Source organism: Kogia breviceps, chromosome 8, assembly GCF_026419965.1.
Source record: "Kogia breviceps isolate mKogBre1 chromosome 8, mKogBre1 haplotype 1, whole genome shotgun sequence".
NCBI classification, from domain to species: domain Eukaryota; kingdom Metazoa; phylum Chordata; class Mammalia; order Artiodactyla; family Physeteridae; genus Kogia; species Kogia breviceps.
In genome coordinates, this window is record NC_081317.1 from 17187385 (window position 1) to 17214069 (window position 26685).

Genomic DNA, 26685 nt, shown 5'->3' on the forward strand with positions numbered 1-26685 from the left:
AGTGCACATGGACAATGTTCAGGGCCTGCACCAAGGAGAGATGGGAAGGAATGGATCCAAATGACAAAAAAGAGTAGAATTAGTGGGATTCAGGTGCCATTTGGATACTAAGGGTTTAAAAAAAATAGAGTCCAGTCAGAGATTTTTCCAGTTTGGGAAGAAGGAAATAACAGGTTTAAGGTGCATTGGGCAGCTTTCGTTACACTGATGCTGCGTAACGAGAACCACGGTGTTTACTGTCCACCAATCTAAGCAGTTTTCCCCTTTGTTCCACATCCACGTGGACTGATCCACCTGGGACTCAGCTGCACTTGGATCCAAGTTCAGGTTGTGTCCACTCTGTTCTATGTAACCCTCATCCTCCTTGGACCAGCCACTGCTTGGAATGTGGTTTTCTCATGGCAAGAGGAAGGAATGCAAGAGAGCAAGCCCAGCCACAGCACAGTTCAGACTTTAGTTCGCATCATGTCTGCTACCAACCCACTGGCCAAAGCAAGTCCTAAGCCAAGCCTGAAGACAGGGTAGGGAAGAAATCTCACACTTCTCACAATCAGGCATGGCAAGGATGTGAATGCATATTACTACTCCAGAGAAATGAGGACTTGACACCAATAGTTCAGTCTACCATGGGACAAATTTTCCTTCAGCACCCGCTGACCTCCTATGCCTGTCCACACTCTCTGAAAGCATGTCCTCTTAGAGAGCCATCACATGGCTTGGGAAGGAGTCAGAAAGGTCCTGGACTTGGATGTTTGCTCCTCTGTTCACAATTCTCAACAGCATACTCACTCTCTCCAAGCCTCAGTTTCATATCATTTAAAGGAGCCAGTGACCTCTTCCTCCCAGTGTTGTCATGGATGTCAAAAATCACTTGGGGGGCTTCCCTGGTGGCGCAGTGGTTGAGAATCCGCCTGCCGATGCAGGGGACACGGGTTCGTGCCCCGGTCCGGGAAGATCCCACATGCCGCGGAGTGGTTGGGCCCGTGAGCCATGGCCGCTGAGCCTGCGCGTCCAGAGCCTGTGCTCCGCAGCGGGAGAGGCCACAACAGTGAGAGGCCCGTGTGCCGCCAAAAAAAAAAAAAAAAAAAATCACTTGGGTAAGGTTGGTACATAGGAGATGCCCAATTCACAGAAGGTATGATGCTTCCCTTGAGGCTTACCCCTGCTAGCTAGAAATCAGCCCAACAACACTTCATTATGTGGGTACTATTAATTCAATGCAATCCATATATAAAGTATTTACTCTTGGACAGGGCTTATTTGCAAGAGCACTTCTTAACCTTTAGTTATAGTGGAATTGTAGAAATCAGCAGGATGCCAATTTCAATGTGGGTGGGTTGGAGCTGCCTCTTCTTCCCTGACCCCTGTGTCTCGCTCATGAGAATTGTCCAAGTCAACTGCCCTTGCTCTTGCCCTTGTGGTTATGTTTATGCCTGTGATGTTTGTGAGTGTATGAAAGCAGGAGCTTTGAAGACCTGACTCTACAGCCTTGGGCAAGTGACTAGTTGAGTCTGAGCTTCAGTTTCCTCATTTTACAGTGAGGACAGAGTGCCTTCCTTCTGGTACTAGTCATGGGTATGGCCTGAGAGATGAGATGCAATAACATACATATGTTAAGTGTCTTCCACCACTCCTAGCACAAGGCACACACCCCCCCCTCCGTCATGTTATGCCCAACCCATGCCTCCCCCGCTGCATGCCTGGCCCTGAGCTGGGCTCCAGCAAGACAGAAGTGCAGAGGTGCAAGAGGGTCGGAGTCAGAACAGGAAAGGGTGCCATGCATTCTGAGGCCCTGGGTGATGCCTTTTCAAGCTGCAGCGACAAGAAGAGTGAATAGGAAAGTGAACAGCAGCCAGTGTCCCTGGTCTGTGATAATAAGTGACGACTGAGTCAGAAGCAAGTGAAAATGGAATCGTAAGGGGATAACAGGGTGGGAGGAGGGGAGTCAGACAGCCGGGTAGGATTGGGAAGAAGTCTTTGCACTTATCTCGTACTCTCACAGGCAGGCGACGAGCTCTTCTGAGCTGTGGAAGACAGAGGAGGCAAGACCCTCAGGCCGATGCCCTTTTTTGTACTTCGTGTGTCCTTCGCTAGAAGTGGCCATAGACCAAGACAACAGGTGTTTCTGAGAACAGGGGACCAGCCTGGGAGATTATTTCATTCAAACTGCCCCAAATGAACAGATAAAGAAACCGAGGTTCCTTTCGCTTTGCTTTGCGCAGGGCAAACCTTGAAATTGAGACGATCGTTCATCTAGAAAGCACCTTTTCTTTCCAGTAAAACAAGAAGCTAAAGTGGCCTCTCCTGTCCAGGAAGAAAAAATAACCAAAACTGACACAGCTAATGACGTTTTCAACAAGGAGAAATATGCCATAGACTGTGCTGAGGACTTTTCAAATGCATCACTGATCTTTCAGCAAATAGGTGATATCAGCCTCATTACTGATTAAGAAACAAACTCGGAGAGGTGAAGCAACTTGATGAAGTTCATGCAAGTTCGAAGTGGCAGATCCAGGACAAAACAAGAGGATTCTAGGGCGCACACTCTAAACTATTTCACCAGTCCACTGGCTTCATATGATTGACACGAAGGCACCATCTGCTTTGAAGTGGTTTAGGGGAGCCCCACACAAGAGAAACTCAGATTGTTCCTAATTGAGGGATTCCGTTGTTCTCACCCAAGAGTTTATGGAGTGAGAACACACATGTAACATAAAATGAGAACTCGATAAATGGGGCTTGAGAGAGGTAAAGAGTGACTATTTTAAAACCAATACAACTCATCCGTAGCTGATAATATAGAGTTCTAGTAGTAACTAGCACAATGAAAATCCACTTAGTTGAATTCCCTTATGGGAGCCACTTTAACGAAGAGATTAAACTCTTTGTTAAGGTCTACATTATCAATCACTTATAAATGTATATTTTAAGGTGTTAAGAGTATTTAAAAATCATTATATTTAAAAAATAATTTCTGGTTTTAAATGTAATACATTATAGGAAACTCAGAAATGTCAGAGGCATACAAAGAAAAAAAAATGCAAGAAAATGTTGCTGGGTGTATTAAAGTACTGAGACCACTAGTGTAGAGGAAAGGACGCTGAAGTAATGACCAATAATCGTGGGTGCTGATCCGGACTGGCCAAGAGGCTACTACAGTTATTTGGCTAAATGTCTTCACTTTCTGAGCCAGAGTTTCCCCATCTGAAAAATGAAGCTGGGAAGATTTGAACTAGATGATCTTTATGAGCCTTTTCTACTCTGATGTGAAATAGAAATTCTGTTTTAGCCATTTCATCAGCATTCATGTTTACACTTTCCATTTCCTTGGCAAATACCTGTCATGGATGTAAGAAAATTTCTTCCAGCCTTCAGCAGAATCGTCATTATCCTCAAGGAACTCAGCCTGAATTCATGGTGATTACCGTATATTTATGTATTCACTAATTCATGTATTCACTCACCCATTCATTCATTCATTCATTCATTCAACAAATGAGTCACCTACCCTTCATCAGGCGTGATACTAACTACTAGGATATGGAGATGATTAAGAAAAGGTTTCTGCAATCAAGAGACTCCCAGTTTAATGGGGAAAATAGGCAAAGAGTCCCTATCCTATCGGCATAGGCATTACTATTGTGAAGGATACTCCCTCATTTATTTATGTACCGGGTAGGGCAGCAGGTGCTGGATGCAGTGGTGAGCAAGATGGGGCCCATCCGTTTTTCCAGGGAGCATCTGCTGTGGTGAGAGAGCCAGGGAGCGCAGGCATTCACAGTCAGCACAGGGAAAGCGTGTAAACGTATGTCCCTGGAGAGCTGATCTTCAGCAGGCTGGCTGCGCTGGGTATACCGAGGCAGGATTGAGGATGGGACTCCCCCAGGGAAGGGGTTAATCCTCAGCTCCCGCTGTCAGAGGCTTGCATCTTGCAAGAAGTAAATGCTTGGTTGTGAATAGTAGAGAGGTCGCTGAGCCAGCAAAATGGAAAATGGGGGCCAATAGAGCCAACAGTCATGGCACGGAAGGAAAATCCTGCAGGAGGCACCCAACCCAACTGCTAAGAGTGATCAGAGTTAAGGTTAAAACAAAGGGCATTCAGAAAACTAGATGTGAGCGATTCAGAAAGGCAATGGAAATGACTGGCTCTCACTGGGGCCCAGAACTGATGAACATGTATTCCAGGCTTCCATTTTGTAGACGGGGAAACTTAAGTCCCAGCAAGGAGGAGTTACCTATCCAGTAGTGTCCGTAGAGTTAATATGTCAGCATATGTCAGAACCCAGCTGCCATCTTGGAATGAAAGGGAAAGAGGAGGGAATGACTTTGTTGAGCATCTACTCACTTTCCACATGAGCCATGAGCTTTACCCTTCAGTACTTCAATTTATTCTTATATCAGCTCTGAGAGGTTGGCAGAACTGTCATTCTCATTCTATAGATGAGACAACTGAGTCCAAAAAATGAAGTAACCTCCTCCCCAAGACCACACATCTTAGGGAGAGAGAAAGTAAGGATTGGAACCCAGTTCTGTGTGCCTCCAGCACTCATGTGCTTTACCCTCTGCCTCACTTCCTGTTCTCCACACAGCCTCCAGGGTGGATGCTTCTCATTTGCAAAATACATATTTGTTGTACAGTGAGCAGCAGTAATTAATGATCCGTTCCAAGGCTGGGGAAGCTTGCCTAGTAAGCACACACAAAAAGAGAAAAATAACAGCAGTGCCCTCTTTCTGTGTAGATTTCTCATTCTCACTAATATTCCCAAAAGGGGGAAAAGGGGAAAAAATGGCCTGTGCCCCGTCCTGAGTCACTGAGAGGAGAGACAGGAAGCTCAGCCCTTTCCATGGAGGACAGAGAGCCTCCTTTCCCACCATGCTCCTGGCTCACCCCAGCCCGACTTCCCATCCCTTTGCCAGAGGTAACCACTTTACCTCTCCCATTATGAATCAGGAAGGCTGTGGCCTGTGGCAGATCATAAATCAGTCCTGGGAGTCTCGAGGACAAATCCCAGGACTTTTAATCTTTAATATTAGACGTGTTTAAAGTGGTGAATATTTCATGAAGGGACTGCGGCATTTTAACACATCATTAGTGACTGCTACCCCTCCCACTGTGGTTGATTATTCTCATCCAAATCTCAAGGATCTCAGCTCTTTCCGTCCATTTTCCTTACCTCTGGCAACAATCGATCAGTCCGTTAGGTTGCACATACTTACAGCCCAGGCGTTCGGTGGGAGGCCCTGGGATGTTATTGGAGAGGGGAATTATAGACAGCATCCCTGCCTGCAAGCAGCCCCCTCTTTTATACCAGGTATCCAGAGAGGGGGAAAGGTAGATCTCTCTCTTTCTCTTCTCTTTCTCCTTTTAACAGTCTTATCTGAATATTGTGAATATTCTCTCTGACCCATTTTTTTCTCCATATTCTGTCTTACTACTCTTTTAGTTCAACCAACATTGATTAAGCCCAGGCTGTTTGCCAGATACTTGCTGATGCTGGACATACAAAGATTAAACAGCGTTGGAATGCATAAAACAAATTAAAGTGTTGACACTCGGAATACTTTGTATAAGGTCAAATGTGTAACATTTATAGTGAATCAGTGAAAACAATAAGGCTATTCCATAAACACAAACACTTAGAAATCAGGAGTTGTGGGCGATAGTTGTAGAACCTGTGTTACCCTAGCGTCTTATTCACCGCTATGTTTTGTTTGGGTTGCACGAGGTTGAGAAAATCCTGATTCATAAGACCTGAAGTTGTAAAAAGCATGAGCTTATTAGCACCTAGACTCACAGTCTCAGGGTCCTCTTCAGTGAAACAAAGATGACAGGAGAATTTTTTTTTTTTTTTTTTTAAATGAGGTCTGTGTAAAATCTGTTTACCTGGCAAGCAGACTTAAAGGGACAGTGCTCTTCAGTGTCCTCAGTTCTAGCATGTAATATCTGAGTGTTTAGCTGTCATTTTTTTATTATTAAAGAGATTTTAAAATAAAACTTTTTAAGGAACATTAAAATCTAAAAGGTGCAAAGTCCCTAAATCTCCCCCATTGAGCCAGACGTTTCCATGAAACGTAATTTGAAAACACTTGGGTCAAGCCAACCAGAGTCACTGTAGGGCTGAAGAATTGCAGGTTCATGTGGGTATGTGCATGAGAGTGATTACCAGAAGTTGAGGAAGATGGCAACGTGACAGCAAGAGTCTGGAAATTGATCAAAGCCGTAGATAGTTAATTATTCATTCAACTCACAGTGTTGGGCCCCTACACTGTTCTGTGCAGTGAGTTCAGCCAGGGCACTTCCTACCGATGTTTCCCAAAGTATGTTCCACAGGACACTAATCCTATGATTTGTTTCACCAGCAAGCCTTCCAAGGTGAAATACGTTTAGGGAAAACTATACATTTTCACCCTTATGAAGAATCATACTCTACTGGCACTAAGGAATGGTAGGGTATTTCACAAGCTTTTTTTTTTTAATGGAATCTATTTTTGGTTTTTTAATGGAATCTATTTTTGGTAAAGCATCTGGGAACATTCTACAAATGCATCTTAGGCAAATCTAACAACTAATTGAATCAAAAAATATCCCCCAATCTGAAGGAGTGCACAGTGAAGCAAGACTAATAGTAGGGAGGAGGTAGGACCCTTCCAGAATTTTGAACACTGAAGATACACCAGGAAACAAGATATGTGCCCCCAGAATGAGCTTGGCTAATGGGAAAATATATTTAAGGCAGTGTGGGATGCTAGTGAGGATGTGTGCAACCAAGTATAAGGCATGGCCAGAAAACAATGACGCATGGATACATGGATGGATGGATGGGTAGGTGGAAGGGAAGGGACAAGAGGGGAAATGAGGGGAGGAGAGAGGAGGAGAGTAAGACCATTAAGACAAACAAACAACAACAAAACAAAATAAAATCTGGAGATGGTAGATGAAAATAATTTTTCCAAAAGGGGAAATCAGAGGTACTTGGAGGAGGTGGCATTTGTTTGGGGGCTTACAAATGAACATGAATAGTTCATTCAGGTGGAGAGAATTCAATTTCCTGATTACACTTGTCCTGCAAGTGTACTTTATCATAATTTAAATATTTGAAAATAGGACTTGCATGTGTAGCCACCAGGTCACTTTCTGTTTCCCTCGTTACGCCATGAGCTCCTTCAGCATCTGGGTTGTACCTTTTGACCTCTGCATCCCCAGGGCTGAGCAGAGAGCCTGGCAGGGAGTGTGGTCAGGGCTTGCTGAGTGAATAAGTGAGTGAATGAACAAATGAATAAACTCTTTATTAACCACAGCGGCAGGTAGACCAGAACACCCTCTTTCCGTGACCTTTTCTACAACTAGCCACCTTGCTTTATTTTCTAAGAAAACAAGGAAACCAGAAAGAAGGGCAGACAGTATTTCACAAGATCCTTTTCTCTTTTACAGGAGAGTGCAGCTGTCATGAAGGCTACACCCCTGACCCGGTTCACAGACACCTGTGTGTGCGCAATGACTGGGGACAGAGTGAAGGGTGAGTGGCCAAGGACATCAGGGCAGAGAGAGTGGAGGGCCCACCTTCCCTGTGGCATTACCAGATGCCCCAAACTGCTCCGCAAAGAGGACTCTTCCTCTGCAACAGTTGTGTCCCTGCAAAGCCTGATGGAAAGTGAATCCTATTTCCCACTGAATCACATTTTAGTGTTACAGGTACACACGAGTGATGAATCTTCTAGAGAACAAAGGCTGAAGTTTAGCTCACCCTCCCAAACCATAGGTAATCAAAGACCACTCTCTTGAGTGGACTAATGAAGAAGAATTGGGTTTTTTTATATATAATCTCCAAAATGGACAAAGTGTGGGCTTCCCTGGTGGCACGGTGGTTGAGAGTCCGCCTGCCGATGCAGGGGACGCGGGTTCGTGCCCCGGTCCGGGAAGATCCCACATGCCGCGGAGCGGCTGGGCCCGTGAGCCATGGCCGCTGAGCCTGCGCGTCCAGAGCCTGTGCTCCACAACGGGAGAGGCCACAACAATGAGAGGCCCGTGTACCACAAAAAACAAAACAAAACAAAAACGGAAACAAAATGGACAAAGTGGACTTTGAAGTGCTGAGTCCTTCGGTGAAATGGAGCCTTTTATAATATAAATAGTCTTACCCAATAATTACCTCTGCAAAATTTGATTGTTTGTAAAGCTACTCCAAGCATTGTCCACATACGTATCCCGCCTGCTTCTGACTAATAGCATCTTCTATCCCTTTTTCTTTCCCTGTCTCAATTCTTCCCACAGACCCTGGCCTTACACGACACTCGAGAGGGGCTACGATCTGGTGACAGGGGAGCAAGCCCCTGAAAAGATTCTCAGGTGAGTTGACAGTCTGTTGGGGCATGACGCTGGGGTATGGAGAAGGGTCTGATGGGAGGCGTAGTTACGCATCTCCTTAGTTTATCGAGCCTATGCACTTCCGGGATGCAATGGCCCAGGTTGCTATGGCAATCTAATTCCCATTTGTCTGGTATAGACATAAATTGAGATACTTGAACTGGAGGAGACACTACTGATTATCTAGTCCAGTGGTTTAAAAATGTTCTATAGCCATAGAACCTCTTCCTGCCTCCATGAAATCTTGTGTGAAACTTGAGTACCTAAACTGGTGAAGACAAACCACAAATTAAATGACAGAACTGGGAATCAGATTTTGGTTGAAATTGATTCAGGGTCCGTGCTCTTAACCTTTGTGCAGAATGCCCTGCTGACTTAGCAGTCACTTGTGGTCCCCCTGCTGGCTATCAGGACTGCTTGGGAAAGCAGAGCTGAAATAGTTCCTGTCCTCACAAAGCCCGCTGGTAAATGGGCATCAGGATTTAAACTCAGGAAAATAAAACTAGCAATATAGAACAATGCATGGGCTAAATGATTAACGGAGTGAAGAAGTGACCATCCAAGTCTGGGCAAAGTTGGCCAACGTTATGCCTTGGAGGATGCAGGGGACTCAGTTGGGTGGGGGAGAGAGATTAGGTTCTAGAAGGGAAGGGTGGAGGGGCCCCTTTTTTCTGTTTTATCTCTGCTTCCCAGGGAGTCCCCCAATGGAAACTCTTACATTGCAGGTCTACTTTCAGCTTGGGCCAAGGACTCTGGCTTCCTGTCAGCAAAAGCTTCGTGGTCCCCCCCGTGGAGCTGTCCATCAACCCCCTGGCCAGCTGCAAGACCGATGTGCTCGTCACAGAAGACCCTGCAGATGTCAGGTAGGGATGTCATCTCCAGCACCTGTACCACGGGCTTCTTAGAGCCCTGGGAGCCCCTCTGTTTCAGGATCTCAGGAACTCCCGTGGAAAAGTACTCTTCATGTTGTTGAAGTAGGCAGTTGCCTAGTTGATATAAAACACTGTCCAATATGCCATGCTCCACACTCCTGAAAGTGACTTCCATGGTGGGCCTCAGTGCCTTTATATTTCAACATAATTACTTTCCTTTGGGGTTTATATAAAACATGAGAGAGGCAACCACAGTCTCTGGCTCATCCTGGGATCTTTAATGATCTTCTCTTATAAAAGACGATTACTTAATAGTGTATTGGAGAGTCATGAAGGTAAAAGATTGGAGAATGAGGTGCTTTCTCTCGTGACTCAGATACCGGGAACAGATTTTGGGCTAATCCATAGGTTTGAAATGTCCAGGTCAAATGAATTTGTTTTTTACTCATGAAAGGATGGAGATCACATCTTTCCTTACACGTTTTGCACCTTGTAGTTAACTTCCTTGTAGACTGACTCTACTGTGTTCTAATTAGTTGCTTACATATCATTCTGTCCTATTATGTGGCGAATCTCTCAAGGTCAAAGAAAATAACTTATTTAGCTTTTTAATCCCCGGTTCCCAGTACATACCGGACAGCTGCTAAATGTTTATTGATTTAATTATACCAGTGGTCTTAGATCTGATCCTAGCACTATTCTGCAGCTTTCTAATGGAGGTTCTTTTTTTTCCCCCTCCCAATTTGATTAAGGGAAGAATTCTAGAATTTCAATGTTACATAAAATGGACTCTGATTTTACTTTTGGAACTGGCTTGTACACAGCTAATGAGCTCCTGAACTAGAACATGGAAACATGGCCCCCATACTTCCAGTGACTGTTATTCTACTGTCTAGCTGTCTTTGGGTCATTCTGAATTTAAGATGCTATCATATATCCATGACAGCTTGATAGGAAGCTCCTAGAACCCACGTCTCTTGCTTTACAATTTATTTATTCTCACCTTCTCAACATTTCATGGAGGGATGAACACGGCATGATTTTTTATTGGTATTTCTCCAAAGAGGTAATTTTTAAAAGGATAGAAAATTAAAGGGATAGCGCTTAGAAAATGAAGTGGTAATTACTAAGAACTAAGATGGTTTCATGCACACACAAATTGATTCATGGCAAATTACCATTATTTCAATTTTTGATAGAATTGAGGTCAGTGAGACTTTAGTAAAGCATGTGCTAAGGTTTCTCTGCGTTACATATTTTAAAGATGGAGAAAAGACCATCTGGTTGAAGGATTATTCTCAAAGAGACCCTACGACCGTGTCTCAAATCGGCTGAAGAAAGGTCTCTACTAGCTTTCCTCAGAGTTCTGTACTGTTGACATTGAATGTGTGATTTCAGTGAAGCTATAAATGTCAGACTGGCTGATAGTAACACTCCCTCTGGAGTCAAATAGGTCTGTGTTACTTACAGTCCCATCTCTACCATGGATGAACTATATGATTCTGGCCAAATGCAACTTACTAACTTTCCATTTCTTTGCAAAATGAGGATAATAACAGTGCCTATCTCACAGAATCTGATGATACTACTACTACTACTAATACTACTACTAATAATAACTCATCTCCATTGATCATTCCCAAACCCTTTACTAACATTATCTCATTACATTCTTATATCAACCCCAAATGTGATGCTAATATTATTTTTATTTTACAAAAAAAAAAAAAAAAAACTCTGAGGCAGAAAGGTGATACCTTCACTAGTAAGTAGTGAAGCCAAGATCCACCCCATGATCTCTCCACCTCCTGAACCCATGTTCTTAACTATTTCATCGAAACACCTCCCAAGAACTGTTGTAATAATTAAATGTGTAAATGCTGGTACATAATATACTCCCAAAGGTACAAGATTACCAATTTTAGATAAATTCAATTCCCACTACAATAGCGTTCAAGTAGAAACTGGTGATGGTGGGGAAGGCAGAGTCAGGAAGTTTGAGTACTATGTCATACTGCTGAGAATGACCGTGGTCTGTGGGATAATCCAGTTGCCTTTTCTGCTCCAATGTGGATTATTACATTAAACAGCAAACCAGACACGGAAAAGAACAGAATATCAACCTACAGGGACTCTAAAACATCTATGGAAATATTAAAACAAAATTGAGAAAAGTATAGTACTAGAATTTATTTCAGTGACAATATTGTTTGTAGTTGGAAGAAATACTGTAACAAATTGAAAGTGGTGAGACCTTTGAAGGGCATGATCCAGTAACAACTAGATGCTCTAAACTGCTAAAAATGCTGTGCCTGGTTACATGGAGGGTGTGCCTTCACCGAGTCGGGACCAGAGCAGAGTTGCTCAGGATGGGAGAGGGGGTGATATTCTGCAATTATGGGTCTTCCTGCTCAACCCTTTGAAGAATATTTGAAATGTATTTCAAATATTTGAAGAATGTTGGTTTGATTAGGTCACTAAATTACTATCCTGCTTGGGGTGCCCACACATCTTTGTCTGTGCTTGCTTGGAGCAGTTGCAGACAGCCTTTTAAGTCTTACCTTCATCTTACCTCTCACATACCCATTGGTCTCCCTGTAAGGGTAGATAAAAGATTGCAATCATTGCCATGCAAAAGAATCTGTGCTATGTAGGTTGAGTTTTCCAAGCTGCGCTAATAAACCTTGTTTGACATGACACCGCTCAGGCAAGCATATCCTGGGCATTCAAAGAATTAATCAGTTTCAGTCAGACGCTATGTTAGAAATTAATAAATAATAGATCATAATTATAGATAACCAATAATATGCCACAGAATCACAACTGAGAGATTAAAGGAAAAAGCAACGTCAGGAAGGAAGAGATAAGCATTCCAGTAGGATTGGGAAGGAAAATGAAAAGGTGCTTTCCCGGTTGTTGTTTTTTTTTGGTTTTGTTTTTAAGTCTGTGACAGATTACTATGAAAGTATGGAATCTCAAACTAGGGGAGGCAGAGCAAGTTAGAGTCCAAAGTAAAGGCTCAACCCACCTGGGTGTCTAAATCCGAAACAATTGATGATAATAAATGTTGGTGAGAATCTGGAACAACTGAACTACCATACCTTTATAGCAGGGACGTAAGTTAGTGTGACCACTGTGTAAATCTATTGGGCAGTATCTACTAAAGCTGAACATCTACATATCCTACAAATAGGATACCAAAAATAATATGTTCAAGAATACTAATGGTGGTATTCATTTGTACTGCCAAAAAGCTGGGGGAAAAAAACACAGATGCCCATCAATAACAAGATAGTAGATATAAATAAGTAGATAAATAAAACAAAACAGCGCAATGTTATTAATGCTCAGTATTAATGAACACAACCACCAGACACGTCACCAATGATGAATTTCACAAATATAAGATTGAATCATTGAAACCAGACACAAATGAATATGTATGTTGAAATAAAGATCAAAAACAGTAAAAACTAATCTGGGATGTTAGAAAAAAGAAGTGGGATTACCTTTAGGTGATGGAGGGGACAGTGATTCAAGGGAAACATGCCAGCACGCTGGTAATATTTGATTTCTTGATCTGGCTGGTGGTTATATGGGTGTGTTCATTCTGTAAAAAGTTCATCAAGCTGTACAGATATGATTTGCACACTTTTCTCTATGCATGCCATATGTTGATTAAACATAAAAAGTTTATTAGGTAAGGGTGTTCATTTTTTTAAAAAAAATCGTAGGCTATAGAGCCCAACTGAACCGCGTCAATTCAAATCCCAACTTCACCACTTGCTTACTGCACGAGCTTTCTTGAAGCTCTGTTGGCCCTTGTGGATAACGTGGAAAAAAGACCATCTATGCCCTATAGTGGAGTGCTGAGAATTGAAAGATATAATACCTGTAAAGTACTGAGTTTGGCACATGGTGAACTCTCTAGAAGCATCCGTTATTATGTCTGTTGTTATTTTTCTCTCTTTCTTTTGCTGAAGGGACACATCCAATCTATGACATACCTTAAAATCGATAGGGTCTTAGTATTGAGAGTTCTCATTAATCCCTTTGTCATGAGGTTTGAGGAAGACTTAAGTGAATATATAACGTCTAGTATGGTGTGTCAGTTCTAGCGGCTTTATGCATGTGGCAATATTTGCAGAATGAGTGAAGAGGCACATGTGCGGTACACATAGAGTTCCTTGGGGATGGCAAAGGAAGAACGAATTCCTGACCAAAGGAATTAGAAAAGTATTTGCAGGAGAGAGAACATTGGCAATTAACCTTGAATTGTGCATAGGATTTCTCTGTGTGGAATTTAAGGTGGGAGAGAAGGCTTTCAAGTATGAAGGGTTGAAGGGCCAAGGAAAAGAACTCTCCCCTGGACAGCTCCCGTTCTTCGGCCTGTTCCAGCGGGAAGCTGCTGGAAATGAAATTTTTAGCATTCGAGACACTAATGATGTCAGCTACAAAGGTGGAGGAGCGAACTCTAGTTAAATTGCGTGCGGATTCCTTTCAATTCTGAAAACCTTAGCTGGGCCCCTCCTGTGTGCCAGGCACTGTGCCAGGTACCATAGGAATACTGTGATGAATAAGACCCACCTTGGCTTTCAGGGATCTCATGGTGTAGCAAGGAGCATGGAACAAGGGACTGACTTGAGAGATGAAATAAAAGATACTCATGGAGAGAGAACATGGCAAACAACTCTTACTGCTACACACTGGGCCTTCTTCTCAATTTCACCAAGAGCTGATTCTTCTTATAAGAGAGATGCAAGAATTGCTATTATGGTTGGGATAATAATCATCTGCAAAGCCCAGCTTTTGGAGCCCCTGAGCGATTTTTCTGTGATCTCAAATCAATGCAAATGAAATAGTGAAACACTGTTAATTCCTACCCAATGTTGAAAGAATAATGGGACATCAGGATACAAGCCAGCATCGCTCGCTTGGTGACAATTTTCACACTGAATTAGTTCTGGATAGAATTAAGAAGAGTTCCTTGTTCTTTTGGCCTTTTGATTCCAAGCACTAAGAATTTATTGAACACCTACCATGTGCCGGGCTAGGTATCAGAGACAGAGAAATGTTCAGACAAAGATGTTGGGGCGTTGAGACAAAACTGCAAACAAAACAGTGGTGCACGTTGTGACCTTTGCAAAGGTTAGAGGAACAGTTCAAGGCAGAGAAGGGACCCAAGGGAGGAAGGAGGTGGTTAAACTCACCTGGGAGGTAAAGGAAAGGCCTCACAGAGGAGAGGACCTCTGAGCGAAATTGCAAGGTATTAGCAGGAAGTCACTAGGTCACTGGTTCTCAAAGTGTGGTCCCTGGACCAGTAGCCTCATCATCACCGGGAAACTTGTTAGAAAGGCAGATTCTCAGACTCCATCTCTGGTAGACTGACACTGACCCCAAGGGTATCAGTTTCCAGTCCCTAGAACCTGTAAATGTTACCTTATTTGGAAAAAGGGTCTTTGCAGATGGGATTAAGAATCTTAAAGTAGGTTGATTATCCTGGATTATCTGGATGGGCCCTAAATACCATTACAAGTACCCTTATAAGAGAGCAGCAGAGGGAAATTGAACACACACAGAGGAGTCGGCAACGTGAAGAGGGAACTAGAGATTGGAGTGACACAACCGCAGCCAAGGAATGCCAGCAGCCACCAGAACCTGGAAAAGGCAAAAAGCAGATTCTCCCTCTTGAACCTCATGGGGGCGTGCAGCCTTGCTAACACCTTGAGTTTGGCCTCACAAGACTGATTTTGGACTTCTGGTGGTTTTAAGCCATCCCAGTTTGTGGCGATTTATTCCAGCAGCTGTAGGAAACGCATACATCCACCCAAGACCTGAATCAGATATTTTGGAGGCGGGCCCTGTAATCCTGTTTAACCAGTAATCTGGTTTAACAAATCCTCAGATTATTCTAATGCCCACTAACATATGCCTACTAAAGCACTAGGCAGCAAAAGAAAGAAAGGCTCACCTGGCTGCCACAGAAAACAAAGGATGGAAGAAGGGCTTGCAGACTCCAGGGTGGCAACAGCTTTGGGTCCAGCAGGACTTAGATGCTCCACAGTGTTGTTGGGACTCAGTATTTCTGTCTCTCTTCATCCCTCATCTCTGTCTTCCTCTGGCTTAGCATGCCCTTTGGGCACACTCTCACCAACAACGCCAAGCGTACAGCCTCAGCGGGGCATTGCCAGAGTAAAGAGACAGGGGTGTCCCCAAGCTTGAAGCAAAAGTCCTGGCACTGAGTGACAGCTGTGAGAGCGCCTGCTTATGTTGCACTGTCCCAAGTGCTTTGCTGAAATGAACTCGTTTAATCTTTACCCGTTATTAGCCTTATTACACGCATGAGGAGACTGAGGCACAGCGAGTTTTATAACTTGCCCGTGGTCACACAACCAGTAAGTGACAGAACCAGGATTTGAATCCTGAGGCTCTGACTCCTGACTCCACGCTCCTCATCTCTAAGCTATGATGCTTCTGTCTGGCCTATTGGAGGACATTTGCCAATATCCCAAATCAATGCCTGAAATTAGCCAGACCTGGGTCACTGGCCCACTCTCAAACCAGCAAGGCCAGGGGTATCTTTACCACGTGGATTGAGATTGCAGGTAGGATAGGGGGAAAGCAGGGGGGGGGAATCAGGACAGGCAGCAAACGGGTGCTGAACAACAACAACAAAAGAAGGCAAAACCCACGGATGTCCGCTGCACGGAGGAGGCGTGGGGTCTTGAAGTGGCATGCCTGATGCGGGAGCTTCCAGGGTCCAGGTCACTGTGTCTTGTGGGTAGTGCCAAGGGGCACGTGGCAGAGAATACGGTGAGCAGAGGAGAGGAGACGGAACCTCATGCTATTTTCTCCCTCTCCCCCTCTTTCCTCAGTTCTGGGCCACCTGGCCTAGAGACAGCAAAGACTCTGAGGGCACTTGAGGAGAGTGTATTCACCACTCCAGGGCCCCCAGCAGATGGTCCTGTGCAGATGCTTTTGCCCCGGCAGTACCCCAAGTCAGTCACAGTGTATTCTGGAAACATGGGCCATCCGTCTTGAGGTGAAACCCTCAACAGAAGCACTTCCCTGGGTGATGGACCCTGTGTAGGCTCTGGAAATGTGAAGACCAGAAAGGGAAGAGGGTGTAGGAAAGCGAGCATAGGCTTGTAATCCTACAGATACGGAGATGAATCCTGGCGCCACAATTGCTCCCTGAACTCCTTGGGCCAAGTCAGTTTACGTCTTCCAACCTCCATTTCTGAACCTGGAAGAGGTTGTTGTGTTTCCTTCAGATGGTGGTTGTTAGGATTGCGCGATGTAGATAGAGCAACTAGTACAGCACCTTACACGTAACTGGCACCCTATCGTGGGAAGTTTTCGAAGTTTTAGTCGGCATTTGAGTACAAATAAGGAAATAACTGTATGATGCAGTTGGGTTAAGGTGATAAAAGTTGTAGTTCAAGGCCCAGAAGTGGACACAGAAGGGATCCCCTGCATTCCTCTTGATCTCCTTAGGCATCGACAGCAGAAGTAAGGGAGGGTGAGAACAGCGGGCCATCAGGGTGTGTGAGGGGTAGGCAGGGGTGAGGCTCGGCCGAGGCAGGTGATGTGTTACCCCGGGGCACCTGGATGGGAAGGCCCAGGGCAGCAGAGCCTCCGGTGGGGGGAGTCCCATGAAGGAGGCCTTGCGTGATTTGATACTCAAGATGCTCCCTCCTGTTGGAGGTGAGTAAAACTCAGACTTCTTGCCTTTGCCTGCCCTACAACCTTGACAGCTTTTGCAAATAAGTGACTCTGTGTGTGTGTGTGTGTGTGTGTGTGTGTGTGTGTGTGTGTGTTTGCATGGTAGGCAACCCAGAAGCATACTTGCCTTCCCAGGGAGATGCTGAGACACGGGTGGGCTTCTGCAGCCCTTATTAGACAGTTTCAGCCCCAAGAAGCTTCCCGCACTTTCCCCTGCTTCACCAATTACTCCCACAGACGTTCTTTTCCCAAAGGGCAAGAGGACTTCAACAGGCAACCCACTTAACCTGCCTGAAACACCGAAGAAGGGAGATTTGGGCAAAGAGAATAGTGAAGGCTCCGGAGTGAAACTACCTGAGTTCAAATCCCATCTCCACCCCTTACTAGCTGACCTTGGGCAAGGTATTTAAACTTTCTGAGCCTCAGTCTCCTGTCTGTAAATGGAGATGATAATTGCTATTGTATCTTTGGATGTTTTTGCAAATTGATGAGATGATACATTTAAACTCTTAGCCCCATAGTCAGATATAATCATGACTCACGTGTACTGACCCTTTACTTTGTATCAGGCCCTGTCTAAGCGCTTTACATACATTAGTTATGATTCCTCCCAATGACTCAACGATGGAGTTACTAGTGTTTACAGAGGAGGAAACTGAGGCACAAGAAGTTTAAATCATTTGCCGTAAGTGCTGGCTACCGCTGACGCAGGGGGCTCTCTGTGAGATTAAGGGGTAGGCGCATTGGGCTTTCTGGCTTCATCTTTGTTCACCATTTAGTCCACTGAGTGTGTGTGGAAGTCCATTCCGTGCTCGTGGAAGATTAAATGGGGGTCAGGGGAGACTTTGGGGGCAATAGGGCATCCGTCTGGCACTCACAGCTGGGCTCGTGGGATTTGGGCATTGCAATTTTCCCTGCACCGCTGCACCCCTCCCTTATTTTAGGAGAATGAAGCCCCTCCGAGAAGCGTTAATAGAAAGACCTCCACACTCCCCCCCCCCAAACGGATCTGCTCTCTACTCACAGCCCTTTGCAAGCTTGCTGCCTGTCATTCAGCCAGTGAGCCCAGCGACATACATATTTCCCCTCATTTTAGTTTCGTGATCTTAATAAAAGTGAAGTCTATTAGGATGAGTTTCTGCCCAGGCTCAGTAAATCTCTTCAAACACCGTTCAGCACCAGATTTCTGTTAGTCTTTGCCACTGGGGAGGCTGCGGCAGGCACTGACTGTAGCAGAGGCCCACGGCACAGCCTCTGCTAAATGAAACTCAAATGGAGACTTTGGAATATAAATATTGAAGTGACCCAAGTTGGATAAAGGGGAACCAGTTAGCTAAGCTTCTCTCTTACATGCAGGAGATGCTAAATTATTAAAAGTTTAATAAATGTAATAATAAATATTTGATGTTGAATTATGGAAGGCTTTGCAGATACAGTGAAACTGAGAAACGACTTGGTATATCTGCATTAGAAGTTAAACACTTTTCAAATGGGACTTCTGATGTTGAAATGGGACTGCAGATCTTTCAGTGAAAAGAGAGAGAGAGAAGGGAGAAAGACACATAAAAGTATGGTTTTTTTTGGCAAGTACACTGGGCTGAGAGTTGGGGTGTCTGAGTTTCAGTCCTGACTGCACACTGAAGACAGCAATAGAAGCAGCATTTTGGGCCTGCCTGACTCGGCAGAGGCTTTTATATAGCATCTCATATGTAATCCTTGCAGTCAACCTCCAAGGCCAAGGCTATTTTTATCCCCGCCCCCCCCCCAATTCCACAGATGAAGAAGCTGATGTTCTGAGCCCCTAAATAGCACAGCTGATAAGAGGATGAAGTGGAATTTGAACACAAGGCTCCTGATCTCAAGACCTTTACTCCATCCTCATGACACCATGCCTTCCTCCCACTGTTGCATGGAAACCCTTTCTGCTCGCTATTAGTCTGGATGTTTTTCGTTTCAGGAGAGAGAAACCCAGTTCAAATTAGCTTAATGGCAACTGTACCGGAAGGCTGCCACGGGAGGGTGAAAGATCAGCTTAGCCACAGAGATGAGGGGAGTTGAGGGAATTGTACAACATTAGGATTCTGACTTTCCTCTCTGCACCCTCCCACGATGGCTTCATTCCTCCCCACTCACCCCCATAGTGGGGTTATGTTAGTCATGAGTTTCCAAGACTATCGTACTCCTACCACCAAAGGATGAATGCTTTTCTTCGTTGAGTGGCAGTTTGAAGACTCCTAGAGAAGGAGTCTGTTGGCCTGGCATGAGTTAGGAGCTGAGCTCTCACTTAGTCACCTGTGATTAGGGGACAGGATCTCAGTGTAGAGACACGGCCATTGAAGGAAGTGGGGGGACCATGAGCTGAACATCTCCTCCGACCCATGTCTTCGAGATCCTCCCTGGGCTTCTGTGTATCCATCTGCCTGAGAGGTTGGACCAAATCAGAGATGGCAGATAGCACACGTGTCATGTGCCAACTCAGATAAATGGGCAGGGGCTGCCTAGGATGTTAAGTTGGGAGGATTTCTGAGGCTACAGACTGACTCAGATGGGAAGATTTTTATGATCAACTCACGATGCCTGACTTCAATATGGGACGGGAGTGGTGACAGATGGGTCAGGGATTTGCCATCTCTGAACTCGGTGGTATTTGGGGGTCCTCCCGTTTTCGCATCTGATGACTTGACGATCATGTTCCTCTGTAAAATGAGGAGAGATTTGCTGGTTGCTGAGATGCAGGAGAAACACAGCCATGTGGATGGAGATATTGAGGATGAATTAGAAATGGGGCTGTCTTACTCCATCTATCTGTTTCTATCCATCTGTCTGTTAGGAGGTATATTTGGATAATCTCATCTTGCTGCCAGTTAGTTTCCTGAAATAGATTTCTGGCTTGAGACAGAGTTGAGGCCTCCATCTAGGTGCTTCCTAGATACTGTCTGGCACTATCACTGTCACTTGTAATGTATTAAAAACAGAACGCTGTAATTTAAGCTGTAAACAAACCACTCATAACATAGAGGCCTTGAACTGTATCTTAGAGTTTCAAAGGCAGGTTTAAACAATTATAAACTCACAGACTGGATGTGACCTTCGGAGTCATTTTTTCCCTTCCCCCTGCCATCACTCGGATGGTTCTAAACTGCTACAGTCCACCTCTGCCTGTAGGTATATCCTATTCTCTGGGTGTATGGTCACATTGCTTCCTTAGAAATCCCTGCTCTGGTCTCACCTAAGCAGGCCAGGCTTTAGATTCTGCAAGCAGCAACTCTGGGCACTGATCATCAAGATAAGCTAAGTTGAGCAATCATTTTCCCTTCTAAGACCACTCATTGGGGTAGGTAGGACCACCCGTTTCCTTTAGTGTGTCTTACTCTGCCCGATAAATACCAATCCCCTCTGTACCCAACACACACACACACACACACACACACACACACACACACACACACACACACACACACACGTGCCCATGCAGTCTGGTCAGAAAGATGATTGGATATTTCAGTGAGTCATGAATTGATCTGGATATTAGGCTTAATGCCTTTTCTTCTCACCAGCTAAGGAAACCAATATCCAAGAGCATCCCGACAGGAAGCAGACAGTATGCTCAAGTGGGAAAGGTTTCAAAGGGGGCTCTGCACAAAGTTGGGGGGAAGTCCTAGAAATGGGGTATTCGGTACACTGTGGGTGGTGTCAGTGGGTCCAGGTGAGGGTGAGGTTACCAGAACATGGAGAGGGAATTCCATGGAGACTCCTGCAGGAGCTGTGACGTTTGGTCAAGGGACAGAGACAGGAAAGAAGCCAGAGGAATAAATGCCCCAACCTTACTCACCCACCTCCTGCCAGACCTTCTGCTGATGCCCCCCACTGGCTGACCCAAGGGAAGCCAGGCAAGAGAGCCCACTGAGGTGGTCCATCAAAGTCAGCCTCCTGAGGCACAAAGCTAGGGTACAGATGAGCCGAGGGGGGAGGGAGGAGGAGCAAATGGAAGAGATCCAGCAGAAACTCCAGGCCCTTCCATCTTACCTTCAAAATATCCCTCGTATGTCCCGCCCCCCCCCCCCGTCCATCTTCCCTGACACTCCCAGGCTTGGACCCTCCTGAAGAGTCCCCACTGCTTTCCGTTCTCTACACCACACCCCCATGCACGTGCCCGATCCAGCTCCTACACAGACCGGGCCATGCCTCTCTTCTGCTAGAACCATTCAGACCCCCATCACCTGCCCCGCATAGCCTCAGGATCAAAATCCAGACCATTTCACCTGGTACACATTCCCTCCTAGCACTTCAGAATCTGGCCTTCATGCCCTCTGGGATCTCATTTCCCACCATGTCCTCATCTGCCATTTCTTCAAAATGCAAAATCCACTTTAGTATCTCCTTGCCTTTGGCAGTGCTGTGCCTCTGCCTGCATTGTCCTACTACTCACACAGTCCCCTATGTCCCTGGCAAACTACTCCTCGTCCATCACAGTCTTGCAGAAGTGTCACTTCCTCTGAGCAGCCTTTCCAGAACATTCCCTCCTTCCATCCACCAGAATCATAGCCTCCTCATTGCTATATTCATGCTGCTAGTATACCTCTTCCTTAATTACAGGACAGCACATTGCCCTTACATTATGGTTAGTTGTAGAAAGGTATCTATCCCCCCCTCCGCCCTCAGCTGGTGATCTATGTCTTCCTGGAGGTTAAGAGTTGAATCTTAACCATCTCTACATTCCTAGTTCTAGACAAGTAAATGGCTCAGAGGAAGGATATGGAACATTTTGATGCCCCAATTTGATGTGGCTTTGTTGGCACAGTCATGAGGATATTTTGATATTACCAATAAATTGCTCAAAAAATATATTTATGCAGTCTCCGAGCATCACCCAATCCCCTTACGTGGAAATATTCTTCGTATCAAACAGCCTCATCAAAACTTCCTGCCTCACAGTGTTCATTGTATTGTATTATAAAAATCCGTATTGTCTCAGAGTGGTTCCAAATAACACCTGTATTTTGGGAAGAGTAAATGTAACAAAATAAAAAAGGAGTGTTCCCTAATTTGAAAGGTTTGAGAAATCCTATGATAAAGGAAGTTGCTATGTTGATTTCCTTGGTGGAAGCTTTTCCAAGGACATTAATATATTAATGAATATCATGAATCTTTAGGAAGTGAAGTCTGCACATTACTGTTGCCCCAAAACTATTTTACTAGATGCAGGCTCAGGACCAACATTCCTTGACACCCCCTCCAAGTAATACCGTGTTAGCCCAGTGAGGCTCAGAGGCTACACACATGAAATGAAACATCAGAGAAGGGGGGATTTGGTTCACATTCTTTGGGAAGAGGTGGAAGTTGCCCTCTATCCTATTGGCTTATCATTTAGTCCACCCGGCCGCTGAGCTCCACATTCTATCTCCCTGGCCCTGCAGAAGACACAGGGCCCTCATGAGGGGTGCAGCGTGGGGATAGGATGGGCATGCTTGGATACTCCAGAGAGGGAACAAATCCTGGCTGAGTAGAACTCAAAGATCACCTAGAACTGGCAGAGGAAGAACAGGAAGTAGCAAAGAGAAAAAGTAGTGAGAGAGAGGAAGAACTCTGTGGCCGCCCAGCCTTCTGAAACTCTTAAGCCCAGCCCAGCCCGGTTGGTAGCAGCACCTGCTCTAGTGCTCAAATCCCATTTCAGCCACACGCTGTCTGGAGGAGGGTGAGCAAGTTACTAGACCTTCCTCTGCTTCCACGTGCACATGTGCAAAAACAGATAACCGTACCTTCCCTGTAGGGTTGCTGTTGAGAATCAAGTGAATTAATGCATGATGTGTGTGGAACAAAAATCGTGGCAATTATTGTTGTTATAATGTTACAGTTGTTTAGCCCAGACTTAATCCACAGTAGGAATTTCTTACTAGGCTCTTTTTAAACTCTTGCCTCTCAGAAGGGATCGTGATTCATGCCCTTTGTAAACTCCACTTTCCCTTCTTAGTGCTTTGCATGCAGTAAGTACTCAGTAAGTGCATGACGATTGTTGTTAGAATGTGGCTCAATAATGGTCCAAAAAGAAATAAAAGATGCATAGCAGCATTATTCAGAATAACTAAGATGTGGAAGCAACCCAAGTGTCCATGGGTTTTTATTTTACATGATTCACAATAAGAAAAATGTGGTATATACATACAGTGGCCTATTATTCAGCCTCAGACAGGAAGGGGATTCTGACATGAATCATCCATCCATCCATCCATCCATCCATCCATCCATCCATCCAACATGGATGAACCTTGAGGACATTACACTAAATAAAATAAGCCAGTCACCAAAAGACAAATGCTGTATAACTCTACTTGTATGAGGCACTTAGTCAAAGATCATAGAGGCAGAAAGTAGAATGACGGTTGCCAGGGGCTGGGGGGAGGAGAGATGGGGTCTTATTGATGGGCTACAAAGTTTCAGTTGTGCAAGATGAACGGGTCTGGAGATGGGTGGTGGTGACGCTTGTACAGCCACATGAATGTACTGACTGTCCCCGATCTGTACCCTTAAAAACGGTTAAGAGAGCAAATTTTATGCTATATATATTTTACCACAAAAAAGGGGGTGGAAGGTAAAGTGAAAAAAATAAAAGAATAAGAAGTGGAAGGGAATGGTTTAGGGGAAAACATGAATGGCCGGCCTGGCCAGTCATCGCAAGCCATTCCAGACACCTCAAAGGCTATCTAGGTATAGAGCTCCTGGAACAGAGGGTATGGTTCTGTAGCGTCTCGCTCCCCACTCCTCCCTTCTAGGGCACCTTCCAGCCCCGCCGCTGTCCTCCTGTGTACAACAGGAATGACTTAAATGCACTGAAGAGCCCGACATGGATCTGGATTTGCACACAAGGTGCACAGATGCTAGGGGATGGGCTGAGTTAGCTGTGAGGCTGTCCATTCCAGCAGGGTGCACACAGCCTCTGGAAGGTACGACAGGATATAGTCATGGAAGTCTAGGGTTCCACATATCCCAGAGGAGACTGGTCTTCGGGGAGAGAGTTTGGTTGCCCAGGAAAGCTGAGGTCCAAAGGAAAAGCCTCACTTCCCTCATCTGTAAAATGGGCTTCAAAAGGGATGATTTTGCCCCCCCACCCCCCAGGGCACGTTTGGCCTTCTCTGCGAACATTTTTGGTGGCCACAACTGGGAAGGTGCTATAGGCATCTAGTGGGTAGAGGCCAGTGGTGTTGCTAAACATTCTACAATGCACAGAACAGCCCCGCTAATAAAGAATTACCCAACCCCAAATTTCAGCGGTGCCAAGCTTGAGAAACCCTACCTTAGATGGTTATATTGGCCCCACTGAACATATGAGAAAACTGAGGCGGAAGAGGTATGATTTCACATTCACATTCATTAATAACTTGCACTATACCCCAGCCCCTTCAAGAGACCAGTTCTAAAGAGGCTGGTTTATAGTGCAAGCTATTAAGCCGGAAACTGAAGCATGAGGAGGAAAGATGGTATGCGTAGACTTAGCCCGGGGGGACAGGAGGAAGATTTGGTCTCAGGAGTAAGGCAGTGCCCTGGCAGTGCTCAGGCTTTTGGCACCCTTCTCAGTAGGGTTCAGAGAGTTCTGCAGAGCCCAGTTGGGCTGCATAGGTTCAGTGGCCTGGCTATGGGGCCAGGAGGAGCAGGCAGGTCTGACAGCAACCCGCACCTCCGAAGTGAGCAGGAGACACCCTGCCCTCCCTTGCTGTGACGGATTTTGCACATTAAAAAAAAGTTTACAGTCCCAGCCAGGCAGGCATAAATCACAGCGCCGCTGTGCAGCAGCAGCAGCAGACATGACTTATGGTCCCATCACCATGGCAACGGGAGTGCAGCCGGCACACGCACAAAAGCACTGCTCCCTCCTGACAGGCCTGGGAGGGGCCCTGATGGAGAAGCAAGCGTTCCGGAGAAAGGATGTATTCTCCAGAACTCACTGCCCATTTGTCTTCATTCTGGACTGGAGAGAGCCCCTCGCTCTTTCTCTCTCCTCATCCCCAGCCAACAGGTTGCTTTCCTCCCTCTCTTCTGCTTGGGAAGGGGTTTTCTTCTTCTAATCTGTTCTCCCAAAGGTTTGCAGGAAAGGCTCCAATTAGAGCTTGCCAAGACCTGGATGGGTCTGCCTGGTGGTCCTCCCAGAGCTGTGGGTTAGGTTGGTAGCTTTCACGTGAGGGGCACAGGTTTGTGCCCACACCTTGAGGATATTTCCTCCGTGATGTTGGCAAACCAGCCTCGTAGACTTTCTTCCTGCCTCCCAACCCCTGCCCTCTGCGTCATCCTGTGTGTGCAACTGGAGTGGATGCTTCGAGGTTGCAAACCTGATCTAGACCCCTCCATTGCACCCCTTGCCTATTGCCAGGAAGGTGAAGACCAAACTTCTAACTGGGACACACAGCCCTTGGTGCTCTAGCCCTGCTTCTCTCTTACATCGCATCCCCACGCTCCCTGCTAGAGGCTCCAACCTTCTTGAGGGCTTTTTTGTTCCATGTGTAGTCTTGTTCCTCCTGCCCTTTCATCCAGCTGCCTAATCCCACTCAGCAACAGGGATTAGCATATGCCACCTCTTCCAGGAAGCCTTCTCAATCCCACAAGCCCAGTGTAGAAGTCCATGCGTGTCCACAGTGTCTGACACTCACCCTCACACAGGGCTACTGTATTTGGTGATCCCACTCCACCATCCAGGTCATCGTTTCCTCTCTCTAGACACTCTCACCTCCTCACTGCACTTCCTGCCTTCACTCTGGACACCCTCCAGTCAATGCCGCACATGGCAGGCAAAAGAATATTTGTTTTTCAAAACAAAAACCCAGGTATGTCATTCCTCTCATGAAACCCATTGCATGGTCTCTCCTCGCTCTTATAAGAAGTTCAAACTCCTTGTGTGTCCCCTGCCTGCACCTCCAACCTTCTTCCTACCTTGCACTCTGTGTCTGGCCAGCTGGCCTTGGTTCATTTCTAGATATCTTCTATACGTGTTTGTCCCCGGCCTTATTCTGAACGTAGAAAATCTGCACCCCCATACACAGCAGTTTCCAATGAGTACGGCTATTCCTCTGCATCTTTGAGGCCTCAGTGTAAATATCTCCTCTTTCAGGAGGCCAGCTCTTACTTCCTTATATTGGGTTAGGTTGAGCAACTCTCAAACCTGGCTACATGCATCTAACCTGGTGAGCTTTTAAAATTCATGGATAGAACTAGTGGGTGAATTTTTGAAGAGGGATAGAATATTCACATCGTCTCAGAGTATCTCTCCACAAGAACCTCCTGGTGTGATGCACCGAGAAGGCCATAATAGCATCACTTCTGGGGCACTCCTGCCAAAAACCCTTTACCCAGATCTAACCATGAAGAAACATGAGACACAACCAGATTGAGGGACATTCTGTCAAATAACTGACCTGTATTTTTAAGAACATCAGGGCCACAAGAGACAAAGTCCAGTGAGGAGCTTTCTGTATTAAAAGAGCCCAAAGAGACTGTGGCAACAGGGTATAGCACATAAACTGAGATATTCTTTTCTTTATTTTTTTCAGCTTTATTGAGGTATAACTGACAAATAACATTTTTATTATATTTAAAGTGTACAATGTGATGATTTGCTATGCCTGTACATTGTGAGAAGATTCCCGCCAAGTTGGGCTTTTCTTTTGTTATAAAGAACATTCATAAGACGCTTGCAGGAATAAGTTGATTAGATGATAGCACTGTACTGATGTTAAT

At 45.3% G+C, this 26685-nt stretch overlaps 1 protein-coding gene across 5 annotated transcripts in view; it reads left to right on the forward strand.

Moving 5' to 3' along the window:
- Positions 1-26685, forward strand: part of ASTN2 (astrotactin 2) — a 911658-nt gene that overhangs the window by 434766 nt on the left and 450207 nt on the right. For 4 of the 5 annotated variants that reach the window (XM_059071227.2, XM_067040875.1, XM_067040874.1 and 1 more), the window contains 3 exons: positions 7433-7517; positions 8273-8347; positions 9091-9228. In XM_059071227.2, the coding sequence (XP_058927210.1) occupies positions 7433-7517; positions 8273-8347; positions 9091-9228 (298 nt within the window). The remainder of the gene's footprint in view (positions 1-7432; positions 7518-8272; positions 8348-9090; positions 9229-26685) is intronic. The other variant, XM_059071228.2, reaches the window with a different exon arrangement.